General features: G+C 38.6%; 2 protein-coding genes across 2 annotated transcripts in view; one reads left to right on the forward strand and one right to left on the reverse strand.

The window, feature by feature from the left end:
* Window positions 1–1,352: 1,352 nt before the first annotated feature.
* On the forward strand, window positions 1,353–7,134 carry LOC148835246 (PAK4-inhibitor inka2-like). The gene is made up of 3 exons (XM_088917213.1): window positions 1,353–1,462; window positions 1,585–1,624; window positions 6,127–7,134. Exons 2-3 carry the CDS (start codon window positions 1,622–1,624, stop codon window positions 7,036–7,038), a joined length of 915 nt encoding a protein of 304 aa, XP_088773339.1. The 5' UTR covers window positions 1,353–1,462; window positions 1,585–1,621; the 3' UTR covers window positions 7,039–7,134.
* Window positions 7,135–9,404: 2,270 nt separating this feature from the next.
* uba7 (ubiquitin-like modifier activating enzyme 7) overlaps window positions 9,405–27,795 on the reverse strand; it is an 81,240-nt gene continuing 62,849 nt past the window's right edge. The window contains exons 23-25 of the mRNA XM_088915595.1: window positions 19,770–19,871; window positions 16,320–16,414; window positions 9,405–10,746 (exon numbers count right to left, since the gene is read on the reverse strand). Of these exons, the coding sequence (XP_088771721.1) occupies window positions 10,614–10,746; window positions 16,320–16,414; window positions 19,770–19,871 (330 nt within the window). The 3' untranslated portion in view covers window positions 9,405–10,613. The remainder of the gene's footprint in view (window positions 10,747–16,319; window positions 16,415–19,769; window positions 19,872–27,795) is intronic.

Here is a 27,795-nt window from a genome sequence, read left to right on the forward strand (position 1 = left end):
TCTTAACACAGCATGGGATAAGTTAATAAAATATTAAATTACCCCTAATGTAGGATTAATACATAAAACATGCGTGCTTTCCATTATAAGAACTGATATTATGTTTACAGACTGTTATGCGAGTTTGTATAAATCTAAACATTGGGATACCCCAGTCACGTCACTTCATTGTCTAGAAACGAAGCACCGCAATTTAATCATGTATTATTTTAAAGTGAAACAAGTTTTCAAAACACGGTTTAATAGGTGATGTTTGTAGAATAAACATGCGCATTTAGTAAAGCAGAAAATGTTTTCGGAAGACAAAAGCAAGTCAAAACTTTCAGATGTAAATCGCACATATTATACTTAATTCTTGCAAGAATTTCCTTAGCAGTTTTCATACGTTCTTATCAAAATCAAATTGAATATAGCATATCTGAAAATTGCCTTCCATTTTATATAGAGCAAATAAATTAACAGTGCATCTGTTCCCTTAGGAAAGATCTCGAGATGGTTTAAAGATTAATTAACTTATTTTGATCCTGACATTGGCGCATGGTTCATTAGGAAAGCTGAGCATATATCACACTGCTGCAAAACAAGCTAATATTACTGGAAATAAAAACACGGATGGATTGGATGGATGGATTGACCAACTTTAGTTCATAGGACTATGAACTAGGGATGTGTTATACAGTTGTGAAAGCTACAGAAATAATCTGTTATGCTCAAAAAGTAAAAGTAAATTTCACTAGTCACAATTATTAGTTCTGTGGGTTATAAAAACAGTTCTGTGGGTTATAAAAACAGTTCTGTGGGTTATAAAAACAGTTATTCAATATTCCACGATTCCATGTAAAGTATTTGGGCTTTAGTAACAGCTTGTTCAAACCATTTTAGAAAGGAATGCCATGCTGAAGGGGTTTGTGTAGCTTACTGAATTGTGTTCTTACTGTACATAGAATTCACCCCAGGTAGTTTTCGGGGAGATGTTGAAACGTGCTAGCCATCTACTTAGAGACCGAGTGACGGCAGGAAAAAACCCCAACAATTCTTTACGTGTTCCATATCGCCCTCGGTTCATTTATTTATTTTTCTAAACTGCCAGCTATCCACTGAACAATACCATCTCGTCACCTGGCCCCTCCTGTGTTGAGCCCCTGTGGGTAACCCCCTCACGAAGGTGTTGCCTGACATTCTGCTAGTTGGGGTACACCTTGGCGAGGTAAGACCGTACTCCACATTGTCTCGGATTTCAGGAGCGCCGGTATTGGCTGAGAGGGTGATGCACATTTCCTATTGGTGGAGAGTCCCACGCTGAAATGGGGACAGATTGGACAAAAACGCTGAGGGAGATTTAGACCTGCATTATAATGCTTTAAAGGGTGAAAGGAGTACTGAAACGTCTGCAGATACATGTGTACTTGTAGAGCGCATTAAGGACTACGCGTACGCATCTGGAAACGAATCACATACCAATGTAAGTTTCTATATATACATTTCCATTTCTATATACACAATTCCTTATATATAATCGGTAAATATTCTAATTGGGTTAATTTCTGTACTGTCAGCGATTAAACATCCTCTTTTTTCTTTCAGGAAAACTGGTTAGCGGCTGCTGTTAACTAAAAAGGAAATGGTGAGTTTTAAAACTAATTTTAAAATTGGATTATATTTACTTTAAAAAACAACATCGACACATGCAATGCTTTTTGACTTTAATGGGAATTAGAATAATCATAATCACGTTACGATGCTGGATCACCGAATGCATGACTGAGAGAAGTTTGAGAACTGTCAGTTTGTGTGGGACTTGTATCGGGTAACCAACATGCTATAGTTATTTGAGAAACTATATGTTACCATTCTCAGAGACTGCAGAACATGCAGGCAATGCGCGGAAGTATGGGTTATCTTTGAAAAAAGCACCTTAATTAGCACATACTGTATTAGCAGTAGGGTCTTGCGGTAAATCATATTTGAACGAGCTATGGTACAGTGGTATGGTACTTTGATTTAAGAGATACAGCTAAACTTCTAACATCTTTTGCATAACGTTCTAAACGCAAAAATAGATAGTATTTGTATCTACTATACTGTGTAATACTGTAAACCCCATTAAAAAGCCACTATACCAAAGTCTCATGTAAAAGCTTAAAATGAAAACTTGAAAAGCTATGAAAACCGAGCTACTATTGTAAAACTAATCAGTAAATGTGTTTATTGAAGTATGAGTGGCAAAACCGTTTTTCTTATAGGGAAGCTACTGTATGCTGCAATCCAATGCAGATGTCTAGAAAGCCAATCGACTGCGGATTGGGAAACGTTTAATCTTTTATTGACTTTGCCACAGTAGAACTGATCTAGCCCTTGGTGTGATGTTTTTCTATGCCATGTGCTCGTGAAAACGCAACCAAATGGTGGCTTTTTATTTAAAAGCGGCGAGGTTGTCAAGAGGGCGACGAAAAATAAATAATTGGGAAAGGCCTCTAGACAAATTTACAGAATAACGTTACCACAATGTAGCGTTATATTTATAAGACGCTTTATTAAGAGATGAAATGTGCACATTGTTTTAAGAGTTATAGCATTTCATAGCACCGCATAAATCAGTGGTATCATTTCTGCGAATGCTGTAGTTTATCATTTCATACTGTTGGTCATTTTCTGCGGTTTGCGGCGTTTTTATAAATGTAGATTCTTAGAAACGTGTACTACAGATTACATTTAATCTACTATACTAGGCGGATGTTGAGCGACTTGAACTACTTTGTGCGGTTTGTGAAACAATTCCCTGTATTTTGCCGTTTGGGAACTTGGAATGGAATGATACTGGACGAGTCATTTGGAGATATTCTTGTTTCTCATACTGTTGGCTTTGTATTCAGGTTGGTAGACCTGCCAATGTATTGTTACAGGTCAGACAGCGTCCTACTACCTTTGTTTAACATTTTTAAAAGGTTTTTATTGGTTCATTGCTTTACGTCTGCATTTGAACTGGTTTAACGTATGTGTCAGTAAACGAAACCACGATAATTATTCTGTTTTGTATTTCTATAACCGTAAAACTTTCTATTAAAGGCAATAAAGCGATCAGATAATTTGCTGCAATTCGTAAGCAGAAATAGGGTCTATTAGCTCTGTGCTTTCCCTTTGGGATGTAAAGTTCCTTTACATTGTTCTTCTAAAACCTAAACGGAAGGGTGAAAAAAGTAGTTCTTCAGTGTGCATAGTTCACGTTCTTCACAAAAGACCTCAGGTGTGTTTACGTTCCAGCTGTGATGGACTGTTTACTAATAAAGACAATTGGAAGCAGAGGACCAACCAAAAATGTACAAGAGCTGCTCTCTTTAATTATTTAAAGATGCACTCCAGAACACAGCTTGGTTCAGAGTTGTTATCTTTACACTGTAAGTAAAAATGACATTGAGCAATCTTGGAATTTTTGCTAAGGTAAAATAATTCAGTACATTTTTTTATGAAATCCTAAAAGAAGTGGTATTAAAATAAAGTGCTGAAAGAAGTATTAAAACGAGCATGTTCTCTTTCCTTGTTTCTCCTTGCCCAGCCCGTACATCTCACACTCAAGGATCCTGTTTTGGAGCCAAAGAGCTAACTTTCCGCAGCTGTGATAACATAGCTACTCCAAATAAGCACTGTTTAGCCTGCAGGACTATGAACTAGGGATGTGTTATACAGTTGTGAAAGCTACAGAAATAATCTGTTATGCTCAAAAAGTAAAAGTAAATTTCACTAGTCACAATTATTAGTTCAATTACAATATAATCCTAAATTGATGTGACAAATGTCAATACATCCATTTTCCATCTACTGTTCATTCTCTGGTTAGGGTGAACAATGTGAAATGTAAAAAAGTCTGTATTTAATGATTTTAGTGCTCTGAAACGTTGGGAAATCCCATGTTTGAACACTGACCAGTGATAATTACACTAAGTATCAGTCTAAGTCTTTGTAAAAAAGATAAGGAAATGTCCTGTGCAATATCCACATTAAGATTTCATTTGACCAAAGGACATATAAGCAATTTAAGTGCATTTATGTAGTGTTCTTAACACTCAATGCTGTTTCATGATATATTTCACTTACTTTAAAAACCCCCTTTTTAACATATGAAGCTTGCCAAGATACAGTATATTTATGTTGGTAACAGGGGTGACATCTCTCATGTTGACAGTATTCCAGGTAGTGAAAATAATCAATTACTTCTGTCTCTTAGGTGAAGGAAAAAGTTAGTAGATTTTACTAAATGTAATTAGCTGTTTAAGTTCAAAACCAGCTGTTGCATGGTAAGAATGCTTCTGAGTTGCCACTAGTCTGTTTTGGCCAATCTGAAGTTCCTGTGACTCAGTTTCAAGGAAATGACTTCTCCTACTCCTGTGGGTTTTAGTGCTGTTACTCAGCCATTAGTTTTCTCTTCTTAAAGACACACAGGCCACCTTAGTTCTGTCCCACTAACACGCTTTGGATCACACAAGACAAAGCTGTATCAATGCGCATTTCAAAACCAAACAGGCCAGTGGTGTTATAACAGTTGGTCTTCTTTTCAAATGGAACAAACATCAAAACAAAATTCTGAAAACAACAAAAAAGCAGACAAAAAGTGGGTGGAGATCACATGAAAAAATGGAACATTGATGTAAAAATATCTGACCACATTATTGCAGTTTTGCACTAACAAAATGTATACTAAATAAGTCTTACTTTCTATAAGAACAATGTCTGCAAATGATTACAAACGAGTGGGATTTAAGAGGTCTTTGTAAACATTTTTTGGAATGTTTTGGATTGTCTCACATTTCCACATCCCTTCTCCCTTCTGTTTTTGTTATTTAGAAACGTATATATAATATTAATTTGTCTTTTTTGATAAAATGATAAAAATATGAATAAATAACAATGCCCCTAAAAGTGATATTGCCAAGAAATGTTGTTTTTTTAGTAGCTGAATGATAAATGGTTTTTTTAATCGTTCTTTTCCTATTAAATTTCTTGTTTCCAAAGTAGCAGCAGAGCAACATTTTAAAAAAAATAGAGCAGAGCTGAGAGAGCAGGGGGAAATGTCTTGCAGTGGTGTGTGAGTTTACAGTCCCATGGGACAGCTAGTGAAAAGGACAGTCAGTAGATGGGTGAAGCAGAGCCTTCAATCAGGTCTCTGGCCCTCAGTGGGCAAGGCTTGTCTTTAAGGTGCAGCCTGACTGTTCTCCCAGGATAGGAGTGAGGGTGCTGCTGTGGAAGGCAATCGAAACTCCCAGGCTGCCACAGAATCTCAGTGCAAGTCTGTGCCTGTCCAGGGAGCTGGGGAGAGGCAAGATCTGGGCTTTAAGCTGAACCGGTGAACACATACTATGCAAATGACACACTTAAAACCCTTGTTCCACTGGAGAAGAGGGAAATAAAAGTGGATTTTAATTGTCACTCAAGCAGTATTTGTCTCTGGTCTGAACCCGACATCAAAGTAGCTACATATTCTTTCTTATTTTCTGGCAATTAATTGTGCAGAAATACATAATTACATGCTTCAAAGATAGTTCCTTTCAAGAACTTCCTGCAGTTAGTTTATTAAAAAGTTACGGTATAACTTTATATGAGGGATGCCTTCCTTATGATATTGAGTAGATTATAGTGTTTTGTGAGTTGATATTCGAATGAAAAAAGTCAGGAAATCACAAAGCGAAAGACAACTAGAAAGAGGAAAAGGAAAAAAAAAGGGTGACTCTTGTCAGAGAAAGGAAGTTTTGCCTTCCGCTGTAAGCTCTAGCATCTATCGCCGGGACTGACTATGCCAAGTGATACATGGTCACAAACAGAGTGGCCAGAGAGGAAAGGAACACTCTGCAGTGATGAGTCAAAGGAAATGAAAGAAAAATAACACTGCTCCCCACTTCAGCATAAATACTTTTCAAAATGTAAAGCCATTTGCATCGAATTTAAAAGAAAGGGCAGATGGCTGAGGTATAGACAGCAACCACTCTCATTATCTGATGAGAGGTTTAGCAGTTATTTGGGGATTCATTTGAAAGACAATGGTAGGGTTGCTTCCTTGACTCACAGAGTTTCTTGCGCTGAGGCCTGTGTGAGTGACTGAGATTGACCTGCTCTTCCTCTTCTTCTCCTCCTCAGCTGTGCTTGCGCGAGCCGGGGGACTGCCTGCGGGAGCAGATGCAGTGCGTGATGAAGACCCTGCAGGACCTGAAGCAGATGAGAGGAGGGTGCCAGGCTTCCAGCCGGCCCACGCCGGCCGCCACCAGGGGCTGCCAGAAGAGGGTGCTCCAGAGGGAGCGGCTGGCCCGCTTGCGCATCTCCGAGGGGTCGGAATCCAGCACCTACGACTCCGCCTGCTGCCTGGCCAGCTCGGTTGAGGAGGACTCCGGCAGCCGACTGGCGGTAGGCTCTCCCAGCAGCGAGAAGAGCCTGGAGTTTGACTCTGGCTACTCCGAGGCCTCCTGGCAGGATGAGGTGGTGGTTCTCCGGAGGAGCAGGAATGTCAGAGTGTCGTCAGCGGCGTGCGTCCGTACCAACCGGGCTCCCAGTGGACGCGTGAGGCCCAAATCCACTTCCGACGCTTGCCTTGAGCGCTGGACTTCGTTTGAGGCCAGCGACCCAGAGGACTGGACCACCTCCCTGTTGACGAGGGGACGCAATCGGCAACCCTTGGTCCTGGGAGACAACAGCTTTGCTGACTTGATTGAGAACTGGATGGACCTACCGGAGTGCCCAGACCCGGCAGAACTGAAGCCAAACCCAGGGCGACGTTTGGCCAAAGACTTCTTGCTCAACATGCGGCGCAAACTGACTGGAATGTCAAAAGGCACAGATGGACGGGGCAAATCTGTGGATGGCACACAGGGCAACAGGACTGGAGCACCAAAGCGTCTATCTTGTCCTGTAGGTTTCCAAGCCCGAGTGCCCTACTTTCACCAGTCACACACAGGTCTTCACGAACTGGGAACAGACTTCTACCAGTTCACTGCATTAATGAAAACTGGCAGCCGACAGCCTATCATCTGCAATGACATTATCGGGTATATCTAACAGACTCAGGAGCTTGGGATTCACCACTTGCTTAGCACACGTTTTCTATAACATTTTTTATGCCTTGTTTGTTATGTCTCACTTGTGCTCATAATAAAGCCCAACATTTTTTTAATGAAATGCCTTTTTTTTTTTACTGGAGGAGGTGTACTTGTTCTTGCGCTTCAGTTTAAAATATATTAAGAATTGTTCCATTGAAATGGAAAAGAAGAAAAATGGCTAACAATTTATGACTAGTAGGCTGGCAACTTGAACAAATTAAGAGTAAGGTTTGAGTGTGTAGCTATCATATGCAGGGAGTACTGTTTCCTGGTCCATCTTTTAAATTGATAAGAATAGCAGTTTTTACATTTGTTCCTACCTCATGTACAAAACCCAAAGGTTCTTTAATACAAAGAAACAAATGACACTCAGTCCTCTGCAGTGTTTGTGCAATACATTGGAATGACACTTTGAACATAAAATGGTCAAGTCTAATTTCATATGACAAACTAAACATTATTTTGATAAAAATTGCTAATAGTTTCCTGTGTGTAAACTTGTAGTCTATATTCTATGTAAAATGTGGAAAAACACCCTCATCTACTTTTTTCATTGGAACATAAATACTTGTAAAACCCTTGGAGAAAAGCTGAAATTCAAAAGGAAAATGAAAAGGAATAGATAAAACAAATATGAACTTTGGATACATGTCCTGCTGTAGGCACCTGATTCCAATTATAATTTAGAGATATTGAGAACATATTGAGAGTATGAGACTTATTCTCGACAACTTGTCAAAAAAGTTTTAAGGATCAAATTGATATTTTACTTGGATTTTGGTGGAAAAAGGAAAGTCAACAGGTTTTAACCGGACATTAAAAGATATTCCTGTGAAAACATATTTGAATATGAAATTAGGTCACTCGTTAAACCTATTACAAGATGATGAACAGCTGGATAAGAAACATCAATAAATAATTTAACATAAAAACTAATAACAAAAGCAAAGGGACCAATGAATAATTTAAAAGGTTATTTTTATGCCTCAGTCTATGTGGAACAAGACTGTCAACACTGTGCACCAATTTTGAGAACTTTCAGTCTCGGATGACAGGCAGTCATACAAGCTATGTATAATTGCACAGGCTGACATACAACTATAGCACCTAAAGTTACTCTCTGTTGGTACTGGGAAACATCACTGCATATATTTTTACTTCATTCTCTCATCATATCAGTTAGCAATTGTACAATACAACCCTAGTGGTACAAAAGTGACATTATTGTCACAGCATACTCTCATGTTCTACATAAACTTTTTATAGTTATTTCATATTCACCTGGGAAGTTAAAATGAAAGGAGGAGGAGAACAAAGAGAGTGAGTCCTTTCTGACAAATCCCAGCTCTGTCCTGGCAACCCAGAGCCAGTTTTGCTCTTATCAATTGGAGAATGCTGGTCACAGTCAATTGGTATTTATTGCACGTTGCACGTTCTTGCTATAATAATATAGCATCTGTATGAAAAATGATCAATATCCTGTATGTAAAAGTATAATCCAGTACATTTAAAATGATTTTTTCATAAAGACCAAACCTATTAATTGTATGATGGCAGTCATGGAGTGTTGAAGCAAAAACAGAAAACGCAGATGTTTTTGCGTCATGTTGGAGCATAAGTAAGTTCAAGCAGAAAGAATGTTACTGGACGATTAATTGTAAAAGAGTACAAAGGCAGCTACACACACAGAGCCTGCCATGAGACAAACATGTGTTTGATTAGCACAGCCCTATATTTCTCTTGTGACCACTCCAGCAAATGAACCAGCTGTGTCCAGATGGTGAATTGCAAAACCCCTTCCAGCGTTTACTCAGGCTCTTGGTTTATTAGCCATGAAGCTCACTAAAAATCTTTTCCTTCCATTTAGCTTTGTCAGTCCCTACTGGATGGAGTGTGAGAGTCACAATGCGAAAACCACCAAATCTGTTCAAATCGGTTTATTATTTTTGGGTCAAAATTTGTTTTGGAATTTTGGCAAAAAATCTCTGAACACAGAAGAAAGCAAGGAGTACTGGTAACTTTCTCCTTTAACATATACATTATTTCAGCATCAGGGAATTCAGGTTTATGATTCATCACTTGTAGTAGTGAATCTTGCTTTGTTTGAATCCGAGCCACTATAAACCTGAAGGGTAGCTTGTGTTTATTGAAAAAATTCCACTGTCTCCCTTCATGAAAACTTTTAAACTCTTCTCACACTTCACCAGTCCGGCAACCTTATTTGGGAGATTCCAATACAAGGTTTAGGTTTTAAAATAAATTCCCCATATTGCTATTAGGAATTTTTACAGGTGAGATAGTCTTGCGTTTCACCATGCAAACTCATTTTGCAAACATTTTTATTTATGACAGAACTAGCATTTCAATTTGTAGCCAAAAAATGAAAACATTTTTGACCACACCATCAGTGCTTGAAGACAGCAGACAATCTTAATAACAACAGATCACATTCAAGTCGGACATGAACAGCAAAGAATCATACTTACAAGGGTGGAGTTCATTTTGTGCAGTGCATGAAACTACCCATGCTTTTCGGCATGCAATACAGAATGTCATCCTGTTTATTCTTACAGGTTTAGTCCAGTCATCACTATTGAAGGTTTAGTATAGTATACATTACCAAAAATAACTTATTGTTAAAGAATAAAACTCGCCATGGACCGCTTATTACATATGTTCTAATCTCGGGAAGACTTTCATAAGCAGATATTAAAATTCTCTTCAAGAAATAACACCCTTCCAGGCTAGTGTGGAAGATAAAGAGCAGTAATTTCAATTAATAACGATTATTTGTGCTCACAATTAAAATATGTAAAAAATCTCCGGAGCTCGAAAACATGAACAAAAATCTGTGATACAGTAATTCAGGAGAAAGCATATGAAAGTCTAAAAGAGCTGCTCAGGAAGAGGGAACAGTAATGAATCAGATACTGTATTTTCACTGGGTGATCCTGAAGCTGCTCTTTACTGAACCTGGGCCACTTCCTGTCAGGCTGCAGTTAAACAGGATAAACTGTGAATTACAAAGACACCCCTTTGAGATCCAGGGCATGATTTTCAAAAGTGGCCAAACAGGAATCAGGGCACCCGTTTAATACTCCTTAGCGGGGGGAGGAAAACATGAAGGCATATGAGTGTGCATCTGAAATCAAGCTAGAAATCAATGGAGAAAACTATATTCAATGCCCTGAACATTTAATTAGATTTTACATTGGCAAACTTCAGTAACTCATGTTATACAAAAATCACACAGCATTATATCAGCAGCAGTGACATCAAACTACAATTTGTTTTAAGTTCCATGTAATACAGTGATTTAACAAGACATGACTCAGGAAAGTCAAAAAGCTTTGCAAGGTAGCACAGATTAATAACAACCTCAAAATTAGGCTAAACATTGAAGCTTCAGAAAGGTGCTCTAAGTGCATTTTCTTGATTCAAACCCTTAATAAGACAAAAAGAACAGATTCTTGGCTGTGTACACTTCCAGTACTACGTAGCTACTCCTCAGATGCCAGAATGTTTAAATGTAAATCATCTGAATTGGTACCGTATGGGTGGAACTTCTTGACTTGCATTGTCTTCAGCAAAGTCAGCATACAGCACCAGCACCTGCTGATGATGAGGAATCCCGTTCTTGAAGACCTTCCTCACAACATCAGACACCCTGCAGACACAGAAATACAATTTATTAAAGCTCGTTTAGATTGGTGGCTTACATAACAAAATTTGATGTAAATGTCAACAGAAAATACAGAAATCTGTATTCTAATTAATTTTCATAATCACTTAATTATATGAAATGTGTGATAATTTAGTGAACTAAGTTTGATTTTTGAAGGGGCAAACTGAAAAAATGTCAAATACATTTTTATTTGACTAAATACGTTTTTTTTTTGTTTTGAAATTCTTCACTGAGTAACAAGTAACAACACTGTCCAAGAATTGTTTTGGCAGGACAATCTCTGGAATTATTTTTTGAATTAATGTGTACATCATTTCTCAGCTTGATTTAGGAGAAGAAATATCTCCAGGTTGAGGCAATAAAGCCCCTGTTTCGATATTGCCCCATAAAAAAACAGTAACGAATCACACACAAGCCCATGGATCAATAAACAAGGCCTCTTGTTTCACCAATGAAGCAGTTCAGGATGTAGCTGTTTGAAAAGGCATTTTTCAAATGATTTTTCTTGCCTTCACACCTCTCTTGTGTCAGCTCCAAAAAGGGGTCTGGTCCCTAGAGGATGTTTTGCTCTAAACTCTGAGGAAACGGGCTGTGTTGCTGAAGACGGAGAAACACAGAAAGAAGGGAAACAGTAGGGGCGGGGGGAGGGGCATGGGCAGGATGTTTTTGTAACAAAAAAGCTGCCTTCCTGATATCCTCCCTGTGCTTTGCTCCTTTCTTTTAAAATCTTACAGCAGTGTGGTCAGAACGAAGGTTGGGAAAGCAGGAACAGAAACAGTGTGAGAGGCAGGGCCAGACACTAACCCACTAACCCACAACCCACTGTCTCCTAGTTGACATTTACTGAAAAAGGGAATGGGGAAATCCCCTGGCTTGCGAAGGGCAGTACTGATAACCCACTTTCAGCCCAGGGTTGGATTCAAGTCTTCAGGTGTTTCCGAACTGAAGGGAATTTTCACTCTTACCATATGGTACACTGCAAAGGATAACGATGCCCCTGGTTCTAAAACATGACATAACAATATCTTGATCCAAAGACAACTGGGTTGCATTAATTCTCTCTCGGATCATTGGTTTCTCTGTTCAGTTTCACATGAGCTTGTCTCTCTACAAACATATTCTAATGGTTAGATGTTTCCAGAAACAAAAAGTCAAACTTAATAAAAATATCTGATATATTTTTGGTAGTCCTGGATATAGATTACGCATATAATTAATCAAGAATAGAAAAAGCTCCATTTCAGAAACTTAAATACTTGTAAGCCACTGAAAATACCAGTTCACAAGACAACAATTGGATGATGGCAGCCTAGGTGTTTTCTTGGGAGGATTACAACATGATTTTTTAAAAGATTACAGGGCTTTACTGAAAACCCCTCAAATTACATCAATGACTTATAATTCCCCTACAACCAGTCAGATTTGATAAACTGTCGCTGAATCTGATAACAGTTATCTTGTGATTAAAAATTCTTGGACACAGTAGGCTGACACAACTCTTGCAAGATACAGTTTTAATTGAGTAGAAAGTGATACTACCAGTTTCAATGTCCTAAAGGCATACAGTGTGGTATAAAGGTTTAATAATAGATCAAGATTTTTCAAAAGGTCCTTAAAGACGTGTTTTGAGATCATATGAAATTTAATATATAATAAGAAATACAAACTAATGAAAAACAAACATTTTATTGAGCTGTATGTTTCATCACTTGTACGTAACAGGAATATGACCAAAGAACCTGACATCAAATAAATAAAGTTTAAGATGTAATCCCGTTGCTTTCCTTAATTTAAAGCAATTTAAATTAGCAATTCTTGCTGTTATGACAACCTAATGTTTGTGAGGTATTTTACTCTATTTGCAATGATTTACCATAATAAGAAAAAGAATCGCATCAAACAATTTATTGGAATGCTTTGGAATATTTATTCTGGTCTGCAGTCCTTTAGGTGTAATTACAGGGTAGACTTTCCTTAAATGGGCTCAGAATTCTTTAGTTCTGTAAACACAGCAGCCTGTATAACACCAGGTGATGACTTCCAGCTATGTATTTTCTCCATAACTTTGTGCTTGGAATGAAGAATTGTAACTTAAGGGGAAATGTTATGTCCCCATCATTTGCAGTCTTGGAAGTTGGATTTATTATCACATCTGTGCTCTTTGTTCTAACTTGTTACAGTCTGATATCCACATATATAGCATCAGAGAACTGAACTCTTTATAGTGTGCAATTTTATTAGAAATATATATATGACCAGTGGCACAAAACTAATGTACAGCGAACTCATCAAATACAATGGCAAAAAACCTATATTACTTTGGGGAAAACAGACTATATATAGCTTAAATGCTTAATTTCTCAAAAGAAAATAATCTGTTTATTGGGAGACTATACAAGTACAAAGCAACGTTGTTTAGGGAATATTTTAATAGGTGTTATAAAACAATATTAAAAACTGCATAATGTCTTATGAAAACAATGAAGTATAGTATATCATATAGATCATTCTCAAAACATTAATCATGCATAGCAAAAATATGTGGCATCCATAGAAATTACAGTAAGCACATAAAAACTCTCTGAAATCTGTTGCCTTTGCTAAAACAAATGCACTATATAGTATGTGTTCCCATGTGTATTTGATATTGTTTAAAAATCTCATTCAGCTTCAGAAGGGACTGACTTGCTTCTCCTCACTGCTGTAACCTATATGTCAGCAATGTTGAGTTAAAGGCGAGTCTCTCCTGCTGGCAGCAGTAAGTCTCGCTTTCCTTTCCTAAACTTTCATAAATCAAACTGGTGGACAGTGCCAAACTAGTCTTGCTGGTCTGAATTAAAATTAAATCTAACGGCTATTATGACCTTCCAATGGAAGTTACTGCATATTTTATTACTTTTTAAAATAATTCCGGCATAATCTCTCCGGCTATCCTCAAAATTCTTCCATCATCAGCTCTACCAAGATGCACATGGCCAGGGGAGCTGCTTTAAACAGGATTGGGTGTGCTGTGCCTTAGTTGCAGAAGTGACAAAGCACAAACCTAGTCTAGTCTTAAGGAGGATCACTTTAATACGGCAGGTCTTCCGTAAATAGGGGCTATTCCTCCCTGTCCATAATGTAAATTAAACATTAAGGAGAGAAAACATGAACTTGTTCCTAAAGCAATGGCATGTAGCCTTATGTACCCAGGAGCTCAATTGACATTAGAAACACATAAACAAAACTGGATGTTAAAACTGGTAGCGGACTCATTTCCCACAGCCTACAGGTCATGTTTGTAAATAGAAATGAATATTTTTGTGTTCAATGGATGCCTTTTCTGCCTTACACACCTGGGCAGTATTGCCCAACCTCAGTTCTTTCTGCCCCCTTTAGCCAAATCTAATTGTAGCCATAGTAGGTCTGTTAAATGCTGCTTTCACTCACTGCCTTTGATGTTTAGGGTTGAGTTTGAAATTATTGTACTGACCTTGAAGGTCTTGAATAATACCCCCCTCCCCCCATGTTAAAAGTCTAGTTAGCACCCATTTTCCATCATGGCACCTTCAGTTTAGTGACACTGGCTTATTTGCTGCCACTAAAATAAATCATCACCCCAGAGGCAGCTATGAACCCAAGCTTTTCAACGTTCCACCACATGCAATTAGAGTCTGGGTCTTTATCTACTTATAACAAGTAGATATAACTTATAACTTCGTACTTATAACATCACTTTATTAACCCTATACAATTTCTTGCATTAGGAATTTGTCTTTTTGCATATCCCAGCTTGCTCTCCATGAGACACACAGACAGGGAGAGAAGCTTGGGGTCAGAGCATAGGGTCTGCCATTGTACAGTGCTCCTGGAGCAGTTGGGGTTAAGGGCCTTGCTCAGGGGCCAACGGAGTAGGATTCCTCTGCCGGCCGCGGGATTTGAACTGGCAACCTTCCAGCCACAGGCACAGATCCTTAGCCACACAGCCACCGCTCCGCCCCAGTTAAGAGCTGTGTTACAATACATCTGGTTAAATGTGTTTTTATGGATTTTGAATTACAGTGTACTTTACTTTAAATCAGTTACCTTTTACCATTTCATCATGTCATTCATCAAAATCTATTATAATGTCTTACTCTATATCCATGTTTTTAACCAGTACATTTCAAATAACATAATAATAAGAACATTGCTGCCACTACTGTTCCTGCTGCTGCTGCTGATGATTATTATTATGACCTCTAAATTGTCTCAACTAGTAAAGGCATTTTCCTGAGTTTAGGTTGCTTGCTCCAGGTGTTGCAGGTACGAGCCTGGGTTATATCACTATCTGATTGTGCCATAAATTCCCTTGGCACAGGCATACAATTGGTTGAGCGGCTCAAAAAGGTACTGTAGTGTGGGAATACTCTACTACACTACTCTTGGCTCTTGGCAAATAAAGCGCCCCCTGGGGGCTCCTGGACCCTAGCAGGTCTGCAGTGCAGTCAGTGAGGGATGCGCCTCTCCTGTAATCAGCACAGACCTCTGGTGTTGAAATAGGAGTGGCTCAAAGGTGGGCAGGTTGAAGATGTCTGCTTCTACTTCCTCATCGTCTCCTGTGTGAGGCCACGGGGTGTGTGGCCATGAGCAGGGAAAATTGTGAGAAACACACTACTGCATTTCCCCAAAAATTCAAGCTGGTAAAATAAAAAAATAACTTGCAATGTTGCATTTCAAAAATCATATTAACCTTCACGCGGTACAGAGAAGGTTTCATAACTCAAACCTCTGACAAGGACGTGTGTGAGTGAGTACAGCACTGAGCAGAGAGATGAACGGTGGGTAATCGAGCAGAAAGCCCCTCTAGACCTTCTTTGTTTGGAGCTGCTGAGCGAGATCCTCCAGGGACCCCCAAATAAACAAAGAGGCTGTGAGGTCATGGGTAATTGATACCTTTTGTTTTCACAAGGTACTTAAAGGGATGATTTAAGATGGCAAGAATGACTGTTACATGTCACCTCCTGAGATTCTAATGTTTATCTGCCCTGCTCAGCTGAGGTAAGGTTAGGAATTGTTAACCTTAAATCACAACTACAGGGATTTTCATTGACATTTCTGGGTATTGAAGAACTGGTCAGCTGTTAAACTGCAGCACAGTACCCAGGTGATGTTTCCATCACAGCATACAAATAAAGGGGTCTGTAAAAGAATTAGTTAGTGAATGTAACCATATCTTACAACCTGTGATCTGTGATTTTATGCTTTCTTAGGAGAAAGCGATTAGGTGTTCTTCACTGATGGCCTAACATTATGAGATGCCTGTGAAATGCTATCTTCTTCACTATGTAAGCCCATCTTTGAACTCATTGACCTGCCAACCATACTGCTCTCCAGCACCCAGCACCACCACCACATGCAATATAAACACCTTCTGAATAGTTGATGATTTTGCTTATTTGGGAAACTCATTGCTGATAGTTACAAAACTAATAATAATAATAATAATAATAATAATAATAATAATAATAATAATAATAGTTTCCATGGAAGCCAGCACAAGTTGTTAAAGACACACTTTGCTATCAGACACTCACCTCTGTTTGAGCTTTTCTTTATGCGACTCATTATCCTTAGAATAGAGAAGTGCATTTTCATAGAATAAGGCAGTTATCTCCAGGTTATATTCACACTGGAAAAGAGAAAGAAAAAAAACAGAATCACAACCACTTATTTAATTTACTTATTACACATGCACTACCAAATGCCAACGGTTGTGCATTGTTCCAATAGTCTGTGATGGAGTTAGATTGTAAAAAAGTGCATAATTTAAATGCCATTCGTCTCTAAAGCTTTAGTGTCAGTCAACTGAGGCCTGTGTGGAACACAACCCTCAGGCATTAAAAGCAAAAGGACGTACATTATTTCAACCAAGTTGCAGTGCTGTGACATGCTAGTGACAGCTGTCTCCAAACCACTAAGATTTGACAATATGCTTACCAGAACTGAATCAATACATCATGATCTGGTGGTTAATTATTAATTCAGGATCAGAGGAAGTCCATTAATCTATTCTGGAAACCAAATTCCGTGTGGACTGCTTTTACCACTGCATACAGAATGTACGGTGGATTAGCTGCTCGAGTCTAATTACTATCTCAGCCATGTGATTCTGTGTTCGGATGCCTGAGTCCCATGGAAAGAAAGGAATCTCTGGAAAGAGTAGTGGCCCTCAGTGACAGCTAATGAAATCTGCATCCAAATAAAAAGGCTATGCACTCCAATTTCCTCCATGACTTAATGTAGCTTAGGCAAGGGGTTAAAAGGCCACAGATTTTGTAAATAGACTGTCATGGCCTCGATTTCAAGGAAATAGTCAAGCTCTGGCATAAGAGAATCTTGAAAAAATGGAAGAGCGAGTTAATTATTATTACTGGCTCTGCCAATTGTCACTTTGTAGCAGAAAATGTGAAATATCTGAAGATGAATAAAACATTACCTTCTCCTTGCTTCAAATATAGGACAAACCCTTTAAGAGAAATCTAAGAATGTGCTTTAGCACAACAATTATGCAGGAAATCAATGGCATTTGATCAAAATATGATCAATATGGTCATTTGTTTTTCCAGCAAAGGCATTTTTTCATAAAAATCTACGTAAAGAAAAAATGAACTTTTTCTTTTTGATCCAAAACCGAGCAGTAAAACAGAATACTGCTCATGTGTTAGCGCTTCAGTAATACAGCAGCCTAACCCATCCTTGGGAATTTATCCCTCATACTCTAGTAAAAAAAACCAAACCTGATAACTCTACATAGGCTATGATTAATATATCCAGCTATCTATTTTAAAGCCTTTGTCAACCCTGTTAAGACTTTTTTCAAGGCTCATAGTTCTTTTGGTGTTCAACATCTTCCATTGCTGGGATCACCACAGCTTGTTCTGTGTACCTCAGCACTATGAAATTAGCATACTCCAGCGCTCAGAATCCTCAAAGTCATTGACACTGAGCACACACTCTATGGAAATGCTCAGAAACAACAATGAAACACAAAGCAGAAGACACAAGACACCCAGCAATGTGTTGAAGCTGACACATTGGCATCATTCAAGCAATGGTTGGATGTGATCCTTGGATCATTTAGTTACAAGCCATTAAAAAGCCTAGAGGGGATGAATGAACTCGTCTTGTTTGGAACCTCTTTATGTTCTTGGGTATTCTTCACTCACCATCAGTGTTAAACTGGACCTTTAAAATAAGAATGAGCAAAATGCTATAAGCACCATCACTCTCTACTTGGTAATAAGCACTAATTTATTCCATTGTTAACTTTCTACTAAGCAAGGCTGAAACTTAATGCGACACACAAAACATTAAAGGCAAATTAGTTTTACTTAAACAAAGATAGACTGGTCAACATGTAAATGCAACTGAATAATATAATGTGCTGTAGCAACTTTGACAATGGAGAATAATGTTTACTTCACTATCACTTGTAAAATAAGTCAGTGTCCAAGTCATTACATAAATGGAATTTACTCCCTATAGCATTCCAAGGAACTCAGCAGTATTTTATGTATGCAGAACCACAATATATTAAAATTCTATATTTTGTTGTCAGCCTATGCTGATTTCAGACCAACAGCTAAGGTGAAAGGCCTAAAGGAGGCTCCACAGATGAAACAGATGAAATTGTGTTTTTGTTTCTTTCTTTTGATTTAGAAACTGGAAATTACCCTCCTCTTGTTTCTCATACAGTTATTGAAGGTAGATGTTTATGCGCAATTTACTTAATTCACAAACGAAATGAAACAGAAAATGGGGAAGACTTTCAGCAGCCCTTTATTTACTGTGTTTTGTTATCTCTTCAGATATTTGGCACAAAGATGACATGATACCTCCTTTAAAGCAAGTTTCAATGCAGATCACTCTCAGAGGTAGACCGAGACGATTAAAGAATTACTGGTGTTAATTGCAGATGAAAGCCCTGGCGCGGGTATAAAGTCAGTGCCTCTTGGCGCTCTTGATTGAAGTCACATGAAAGGTGTGCTGCCGCGCTTGTCCAAACGCGCCGAGTCTACCTTCTGACAGACGGCTGCCTGCTGTGCTCCCGCCTTCTTACAGGTAGGTGGAGGACGTGGAGCGAGTCAAATGCCTGTGCCCTGCCTGGCCCTTCCCTATTCTTCACCACTAGCAACCAAAACCAGGTACTACCCTCTTCTCAAAAGAGGTACAGTTTCATCCTTGGAAAAAAAACACATTGTGTGTGCGGTTGTAAGACTTACTAATGATAATTAATAAGTGCTCCTCCTAAAAAAACATGCAGTGCACGTAACGTGTTTTCACACAGCGAATGATGCTCCAGCCTATATATATAGTAGGATCTCCACATTTGCAAGGGGTCAGAGCAGAGCACTGTTGCAAATAGCTAAAGTCTGCCCCTATACTGTCGTGTAATGTACTACAGTATATACCGTAGTATTTATGTAGATCAGGTGGGTAGCTTCGACACCTGAAGAAGGCCCACGGCTGAAACACTGTGTTTTCTTTCTTCTCTTTTTGGTATGGAATAAACCTATTTCTTGTTCCTTTATAGTATTTATAGTTAAAGTACTAATGCATTGGCTTTAAGGTAATTTAAGTAACATTGATCAACGAAAAGAAACAATAGTAATCACAAATTTACAGGAATGAGTTAAAAAAACACATCAACCCCTCCTCTGAGTCCAGCGGAGGCCTGTAAGTTCTCTCTCTGCCTGCACGCCCCACTGTAATGAGCAATGGAACTGTCAGTGAGCCTGTAAAGTCATCTCCAGCCTTTCATTCCTCCTGCTTTGGACACAGAACCTGGATTGTTTCTTACTATACAAAAGCAAAACCACGTTAAGATGCAGATACATTTCCTTCTGAAGAACTGTACTAATACGGCGGACGCTGGAAATGGAATTTTCCCCACTTTATACTAATGCGATGTCATCTGCCTGTAAGATGAAGATAAATTCTGTGGGTTCCTAAACAGAAAGGCTTGGTGAGGTAGTCAGCCTTACCTTGAAGACTGCAATGAGCTCCTCTAAGGTCATTTCCTCCTGGCTATTCTTCTTGCCCTGAACTGGGAAGTGATCCCAGACAGTGTAGTCCTTCTTTGCAAGCTGGAGAGAGACACACACCAACAGGAGACAAGTCAGAATGTTCAACATTGAGTTTCTCATTTGGATTTTTTTTTAAAAAGCAATCTGTTGATTTTTGATCCACATCCAGATACAAAAGGTTAGAAAGAAGGGCACCTCCTTCAAGGATTAAGTGACAATGGCCAAATGTGATTTATACTTCTCTCTTTACACAAGTGCTCATTCCTGGAAGTTAACTGAGTAAATAAAATCAATCAAACAACACAACATATAATCCTTAAAGAGAGGTTAAACAGGATTGCTTAACAATATTGAACCAGATCTATCTGGACCATGGGGCTTTCAGTATGTCAAACGGAATATATTGATGCACAAAAGAAATGCAATACTGGGATCTAATTGATTTGAATCAAACGTTGTAATCAACTTCAAGGTATAACAGATATAAAAACAAGACAAGACAATGTGATCAAAAACGCAGACCAAAAAAACAAAAAATCATGATAAGGTTTCATCAGGAAATGTGACACTGCCAGAATCAAAACTTGACAGTGCTAGAGTCAGGTACTGTATGTCCTCTCTGAGATTTTACTCAGTCCTGGCAGCCCTGACATACAGAACTGATGAACCTGGATAAGCTGCTGCAGGAGGTTCTGAGATCCATCCTTGTAGGTGCAGCCAACTGGCCACATTACCAGTGACCTCTGACTAGTTTTCATGCCGACAGCGGGAAATTCGTACAGATGCAGATATTCTGCTAATGCGTGGGTTATTTCTTCCTGGTATGTCTTGTGTTGTAGCCTTTGCAGTCCAAAAATGATTATACGAAATGGATCACACAGATGTTAACAGGATGGCAAAGTGAATGAATTGCTTTCCAGGATGTGCCCTGTTCTTTACAGAGTTTCCTGCTTTCTCTGGTTGATTGTTAAAGCAGGGCATCATGCGCAAGACAATTTCTCTTACAAACTCCCCTCAATCTTACTATAAGAATTCTACATTACCCAAGTAGGGCATCACTGTTATTGCATTAGTTAAAACAATAGAGATTCTTAATCAGCTCATATTCACATATCAGCTAAAAAACCAAACACCTCACATCCTTATTAAACTACATCTTTTGAGGCTGACCACATGAATCTGGTGTCTGTAGCTGAATTCCATAGTAACATGACTTTCCCATATAGTATCTAACACACACCCAATAGCCCAGTTTCCAAAAAGTTAAGAAACAAGAATCATACCAACTTGAATATTTTCATAGAGTTGTCCAAAATTCACACTTTAATTCTGAAAAAATAACCCAGATCCCCCAAATAACCCATAACTCTAGTTCACAGTTTATGCACCAAATAATCAGAAAAGCAGACAGTCAAAACAAACCCAATAGCCTTGTTCTCCTAATAACCTTGAAGGTTGTGGAAGCAACCTTGATTAGAGAGAAGCAGAACCTAGATAGAGTCAAGGACCATACAAGGCAAATAATGAAATCTCCTTGATATGTAAAATAATAAAAATCAAACAGCCTTTTCTGTATAACAAAGAATATGGTGAACAGACAAATAACTAATTTTTCACTGCTTAAAATGTTCCAAACACACTATGACTTTACTCAGGTTTTCTAAGTAGGGAAATTGAAAGCAACCTAATTCTTCAGCTCCTATTAACTACCAAAACAGATGCATTTTTACAGTGATAATGGATTCTTTACTCTATAGGCTCTATAAGAAAAGATTATCACTTCAGCTCAGATAATATGTGCTCATGTGAATTCTGCTGAGTTAAAATTAATTTTCATGGAACGAAAAAGGAGTTGCAGACTGTTCACAGGACCAGTCTGAAAACACAGAGACATTTTCAGTTTGTCTCTTAAAACAAAGCATTTTAAAATCCAAATTCTTGTGCAAGCTAAAGAAATTATATTTTGCTTTCACATCAATTCTGTGTCTATCTTCATTGCTATCTGCAAAAATGTATACTTTACTCTCTATAAATTATGAGTAACTTGTGTTCTGGGATATAACTTTTTGAAATTCCCCCTGTAATTGCGAGTTCAAGACAACATTGTTTGATTCAGCAAAACTGTACACAATAAGTGTCGAGATCAATGTACACTCATTTGACTGGGAAACCCTGCCACAAAGAGAAAATTTGACGTCAACACCTAAAAAAGGTCTTATCTTCTATTTGTAACTGTTCCTTGAGAGGTGTTTTTTGTTTTAAATCTGTGCCAGGTTCAATATAAGGGTTTGATCAGTTATTTATACAGCCATATTTGTTTCTCTTCCATTTTCTTTCAAGTGTTTGTTACTGTATTTTTTTCAAGTCAATAAAGAAGTCGATATATTTTTGCTTTTTAATAGAATCATTGAATGTGAAGTCCATAAGCTTGTGTTCAAAGGGAAGCCACTGCTCTTCATAAGCCTCTATTGTATAACAAGTGAATTTTATTATCACTCCAACATTTTTTATCATTTCTTCATTATTGTATCGCAATATTATTATTTGCAAGTGTAATTAAACAAAGCAAATAGTTATTGTGATACACACCTTTAACTCAAACCTCTGTTCATGCTTATTTAACATGCCATGTATTATTTAAAGAATTTTTCACAGAACACAATCATTTTAATTATTTGTGGAAGCAACTTTTATAGTTTCCTGTTTCACAGTAAAAAAAAATAGATGTGAGATTAAATCAATAATAAAAAACCCTAAGGAGACCTGGTTGGCACAACTGATTCCTGAATTCCTCTTCAGGCACATTCTTTCTTCTTGATGCAACAAAACAAGTTAGGCCCAAATTCTATTGGATATTTTTTTTCCCTTTCATAGAGTGCGATTCTTTGGAAGAAAGAGGCTATCATATGAATTGTGAAAAAAGAAAGTGAAATTACACAATCGTGAAATTTCAGTTGATATTTCCTAGGCCTGTCACTGAAGAAAGGTACTTTCAAAGGCCATGAAACGGTGAAGATGAAGACATCTTTTGCCAAACAAACAACTGGTGTTTCCAGACAGCTGTCAGTCCTGTCTTTTGCTTCCTAAAGAAAAAAAAATACATTTTATAACAATTTACAGATCTTCTTAATGTGTACATTATTATGACTTCCCTAAACCCAATATTTAGGCCAGACAACCTGGCCTTGTGTATTTGCCTCCTGATCTCATCCAACATGATTTCCTTTCCATGGCGTCAGGTGAGAACAAAAGCAGACATTTAAGAACACAAGCCTTAGCTGACTGAAGCGCCTCATTGCGCACACAGTTCAGAGGAAACCCCTTGTTAAACTAAATTAACTCCTGCCTAAAGACTCATTATATAAAGTGTCTAGCCATAGAACAGGCCCATTCTGACAGCAACCAAATCACATATGTCCAGTCAGACACTACTGCAAGTTAATGATGTAATAGCAAAGAACAGGGCAGTTTCTGAGAGGCTCTCATCATTATGAGGTGAAAAGATCAATTAGACAAAGCATATATAAAGTATTTTGAAAAACCTGGACAGATGGAAAGGTGATGTCACTTTTTTGCCGTTATTTTTTTCTTTTTCCCTGAATTCTCTGTCAAGCTATTCCCATTAAGTAGACCTACCCTGCTGCCTGTGAGCTTCATGTATAGACTAGGACACCACCTTCCCTGTAGCAGAAGATTCTGGAACTATTTTTACCCTTTTTCACTGCGCCTCTGTCAGGAAGGGCCTGCCTGGGCTTGTGGGCTGCGCCTGAGTGAACACAATGCCACTGGAACGGAGACAAGGTCACCGCAAGCATTCCAGGGTGCAGAACTGAGGCACGTTCTGGAAATCAAAACCAACTGCAACCACACACTGCAAAGTGACGCAGCCTCCTTAAAAGCCTGGCTAAAAAAAAAATAAAATAAAATTGTTTCCTGTGTGCATTCTGGAAACAATTAGCGTTGTTTCTTTTTGTTTGATTTCCACTGAAAAGAAAATGCATCCTGCAGTAATGCTCGATCGTGGGAGAACAAAAACACAAATAACTGCACGTGCTTTAAGGTTAATTTCTTAATTAAAACTGCAGCTTTTGGGAATTGAAAAGTGCTTTTTGGTGAGAAACAATTACTCTGATAACAGTTAGGCTTGAGAAGTCCACTCAGTCCGGTGGCCTCAATACGCATTGGGCTTAACTGTACTTAAACCCATTTAAAACTGATTGTAAGAACCAATGATCAGGCTTTAAGATCATATTTCTGAACTTATCACTTCTGAGCTCATACAGTTGTGCTTCAAGAGTTGACTGGACAGCAAAGCCACTGAGATTTCTCCTAGTACAGAACTTAATCTTTTGTTGATTATCTTCCAGATTCTTAATATCACTACCAGAATTTACTAAACCATAACATGCTGAAGCAAACTTTGCCTAATCTTTAAAGATTTTAGACCTGAAGACTTATATCTACTGTACTGTATGTAAATACCAGTACTGTCCTTATTGTGAGCTAGTGTAAGTGCTCTTCAGTATTCTCAAAAAATGTCACTCCCTTTTAGCATGCCATATCCAGTACATGTATAGCACTGTTGTGCTGTGCAATTATGTCTCATCTTGTGTAGTTCGTTTTTAGATTGGAGATCCAAGTAATTATTAAGGCACAGTTCCCTAAAATAACACTTTGATATTCTCATGTGTATGCTGGGGTGGAAGGGGGTCTTTATACACATCTAATTTGGCTTCTTACTTAAAATGAGTCATACTTATTTACTTTTTATCTCCACTTTATCAAGCAAGATCTGAAAAACAACAGCCTTTCCTCAATTTTGCCCACGTCTGTTGAAATCAGACCAAAAGATAGCTCCAAAACCATGATGGCAAAATAAAGAAATCATATGGATCCACAGTAAGTGAAAACAGAAAGCTGTAAAGAGCAGGCCTGTTATAAATGTCTCCTGCTGCCGTCTGTCTAAATACCAGAGCTTGTTTGGAAATCCCTTCCATCGTGGTTCTGGGTGACTGCTGTCTCAGCTTTTCTTTAGCCATCTAAGGCAGCAAACAGACACACCCTGGAAAGAATGTCCATTTGAGATTCCAGCCAAAATTGTGGAATCTGCATGACACATTAACATAGCCTGAAGAAAAAAGGATTTATATGGTTTTTGGGTGTTATGGAAGAAGGCCAAAATTCATCATCTGTCATGTTAATATTTACATCTGCTTTTTAACTAATGCAGGATTGAGTTATTTTACTCTGTACAAGGCAATGTTATAGTCCTTAAACACACAGAAGCAAATTAGGTCTAAAGAAATGTCAAACAAAGTTATTAAACTCTTGAAACACAGCTAAACCTTTTTAGCTTTGCAAATTCTTGTATAGGAACATAACAGATACATGCCACCACTATATTCTTCAATGTAATAATGTCTGTCTTTAAATGGTTGTCTCCCACAGTCATTACAAGTGACTCTACACAATACTGCAGAAAAAAATACATTAAAATTAGAGTCTTCTCTAATTTCCAGCGACTTGGGCATTTCCCAAGAACAGCACTCATGAGCATTTATGACTCCCAAAAGGAAGACATTTGGTGATGTGGACAAAGATGAACTGGTTGAGCACTCCAGCAGAATGACTGTCAGTTTCTCAATCTGGGGGGTTAAATCATTGACACAGTATAGGATAGGAGTTTAGTGGCCCCAAGTTTTCTTTTCCAAAATGACACATAATTTGGAAGAGCACTAAGATTACACTACAAGAGTTAGAAAAAAAGTTTGTGCCACCAGATGAAATTTCTACCGCTAATACTGACAAAGTCTGAATGATTCTCCAGTTGAGAATGTATCTAAGATAAGCATTAGCGGATTATGATAATATAAGGCCACTGTAACAGCAACTGCAGTTTGGAAATATTTTTGATCCTGTCTTGGATTAGTGAATAGCACAGTTGGTCACTTAGATAGGAGAATCAGCTTTCTTTGTCAGGATATCCACAACATGTATATTGTGGGTTGGCAGTGCTCAGGCAGGATGCAGGCAGCTAATCTGAAAGAACCAGGGGGGCCTTCCTGTGGAAGCTGGTTTGACACAGCAGGGAGGAGAGCTGGGCTCAGCCAAGAGGAGATCGCCCTCACCAAGAACACCACACCCTTATCAATACGCACAGTCACAATCCAGACATACGGACATAAAGAATTGTGGTTTGACCCATTTGGTTGTTACTGAGCCCTGGGTAAGGGACATATCTAGTAGCCATGTCTCCACTGAATGTCAATTACAGAAAATAAATCTTCCATTTTTTAAGATGCTGCTTGGTAAGGACCAGTGTCTGGGATACCTATACATTACCTTCAATGACATGGAATTCATAAGAGTCATATAACTAGTTTACAATATGAACAACCTAAGTGTAACTGGAGAGTGAAACGCAGAGATCCTGAAAGGCATTCTTTTAAGATACTGTAACAGGAAGGGCTATGAACAAGACAGGGCTTCAGTCTGCAAATGAAATTCATTTTCAGGCATTCATTTTGATGAACCCTTGGCCTCAATTGATAAGGGAGCTATGGCAGATCAACATTAGACAAAAATTCTGTTGAGCAGCACAATTACATAGCTGAGACACTGGCAGCCTCAAATGCCACATTGAACTGACAGTTAACAGAGTACCAGTTACTGGGGCTTGAGTAGCCACTATGACGTAAGACTATAATCTGCCTTTTTACACAATGCACCATTCTCTCAAGACAGGAAACAGGGTCAGAGTGCTAGTCCAGATAAGTCTCCTTTCCTGTAGAGTACCGCAAAATGGAGATTTCACACAACTGTTCCTCAACAAGCACAGTATAGTCCCTGGCCAACTTTCTACAATAGAATCGTTTGAATTCTCTAATAGATGAAAAGTAACAGCAGCACTTATTCAATTTAAAACCTATTTTTAAACACAGAAGTGGTCTTTAGAGTCATTTTGTCCTTCGCTTTGAACATTTCTTACTTTCTCTTCACTGGGTTTCCTGTACTCTTTTCTTTAAGCAACTTTAATGACCCAGTCATGTAAGCATAGCTCAATCCAGAGAGCTTGGAATAGCATACGGTCAAACCTTCTGCTGCAGCCATATCATCCTGCAACTCACAACTGGCAACCCACCGAAGCTAAGCAGGTGTGAGTCTGGTCAGTACCTAGATCGGAGACCTCCTGGGAAAAACTAAGGTTGCTGCTGGAAGAGGTGTTAGTGGGGCCAGCAGGGTGCACTCACCCTTTGGTCCATGTGGGTCCTAATGCTCCAGTATAGTGACGGGGACACAATACTGTAAACAGGCGCCATCCTTCGGATGAGACGTAAAACCGAGGTCCTGACTCTCTGTGGTCATTAAAAATCCCCAGGTGTTTCTCGAAAAGAGTTGGGGTGTAACCCTGGTGTCCTGGCCCAATTTCCCATTGGCCCTTACCAGTCATGGCCTAATAATCCCCATCTATGAATTGGCTTTATTTCTCTGCTCTCCTCCCCACTGAAAACTGATGTGTGGTGAGCGTTCTGGCACACATCCAGGTGGATGCTGCACATTGGTGGTGGTGGTGAAGGGGAGTCCCCATTACCTGTAAAGCGCTTTGAGAGGAGTGTCCAGAAAAGCACTATATAAGTGTATATATTATTATTAATTATTATTATTATTTTATTATTTTATTACAGCTTTCAGATTTCTGTCCCTGTCATATACCTTTTGCCCCACCCAGACTTGGTCAGGTCCTGTGGAGATTTCTCCAAAGCCATTACAGCCCCGAAGCAGAAGTGTAATCCTTGTGACTGGAGGTGGACGCAGAATTGTTTTCTTTGTTCACCTCTCTATGGCCAACTCAGAGCTGAGGTGCATTAAATCTTTCTTCTGTGTGCACCGATGTCAAACACCAGTCAGCTTCCACTCAGACGCATTAAAAAGGCCTTAAAACAACATTTATGTACTAGACAGAACAAAAGGCACCACAAAAAAA

The sequence above is a fragment of the Atractosteus spatula genome, chromosome 5 (genome assembly GCF_055471065.1).
Source record: "Atractosteus spatula isolate fAtrSpa1 chromosome 5, fAtrSpa1.hap1, whole genome shotgun sequence".
NCBI lineage: Eukaryota > Metazoa > Chordata > Actinopteri > Semionotiformes > Lepisosteidae > Atractosteus > Atractosteus spatula.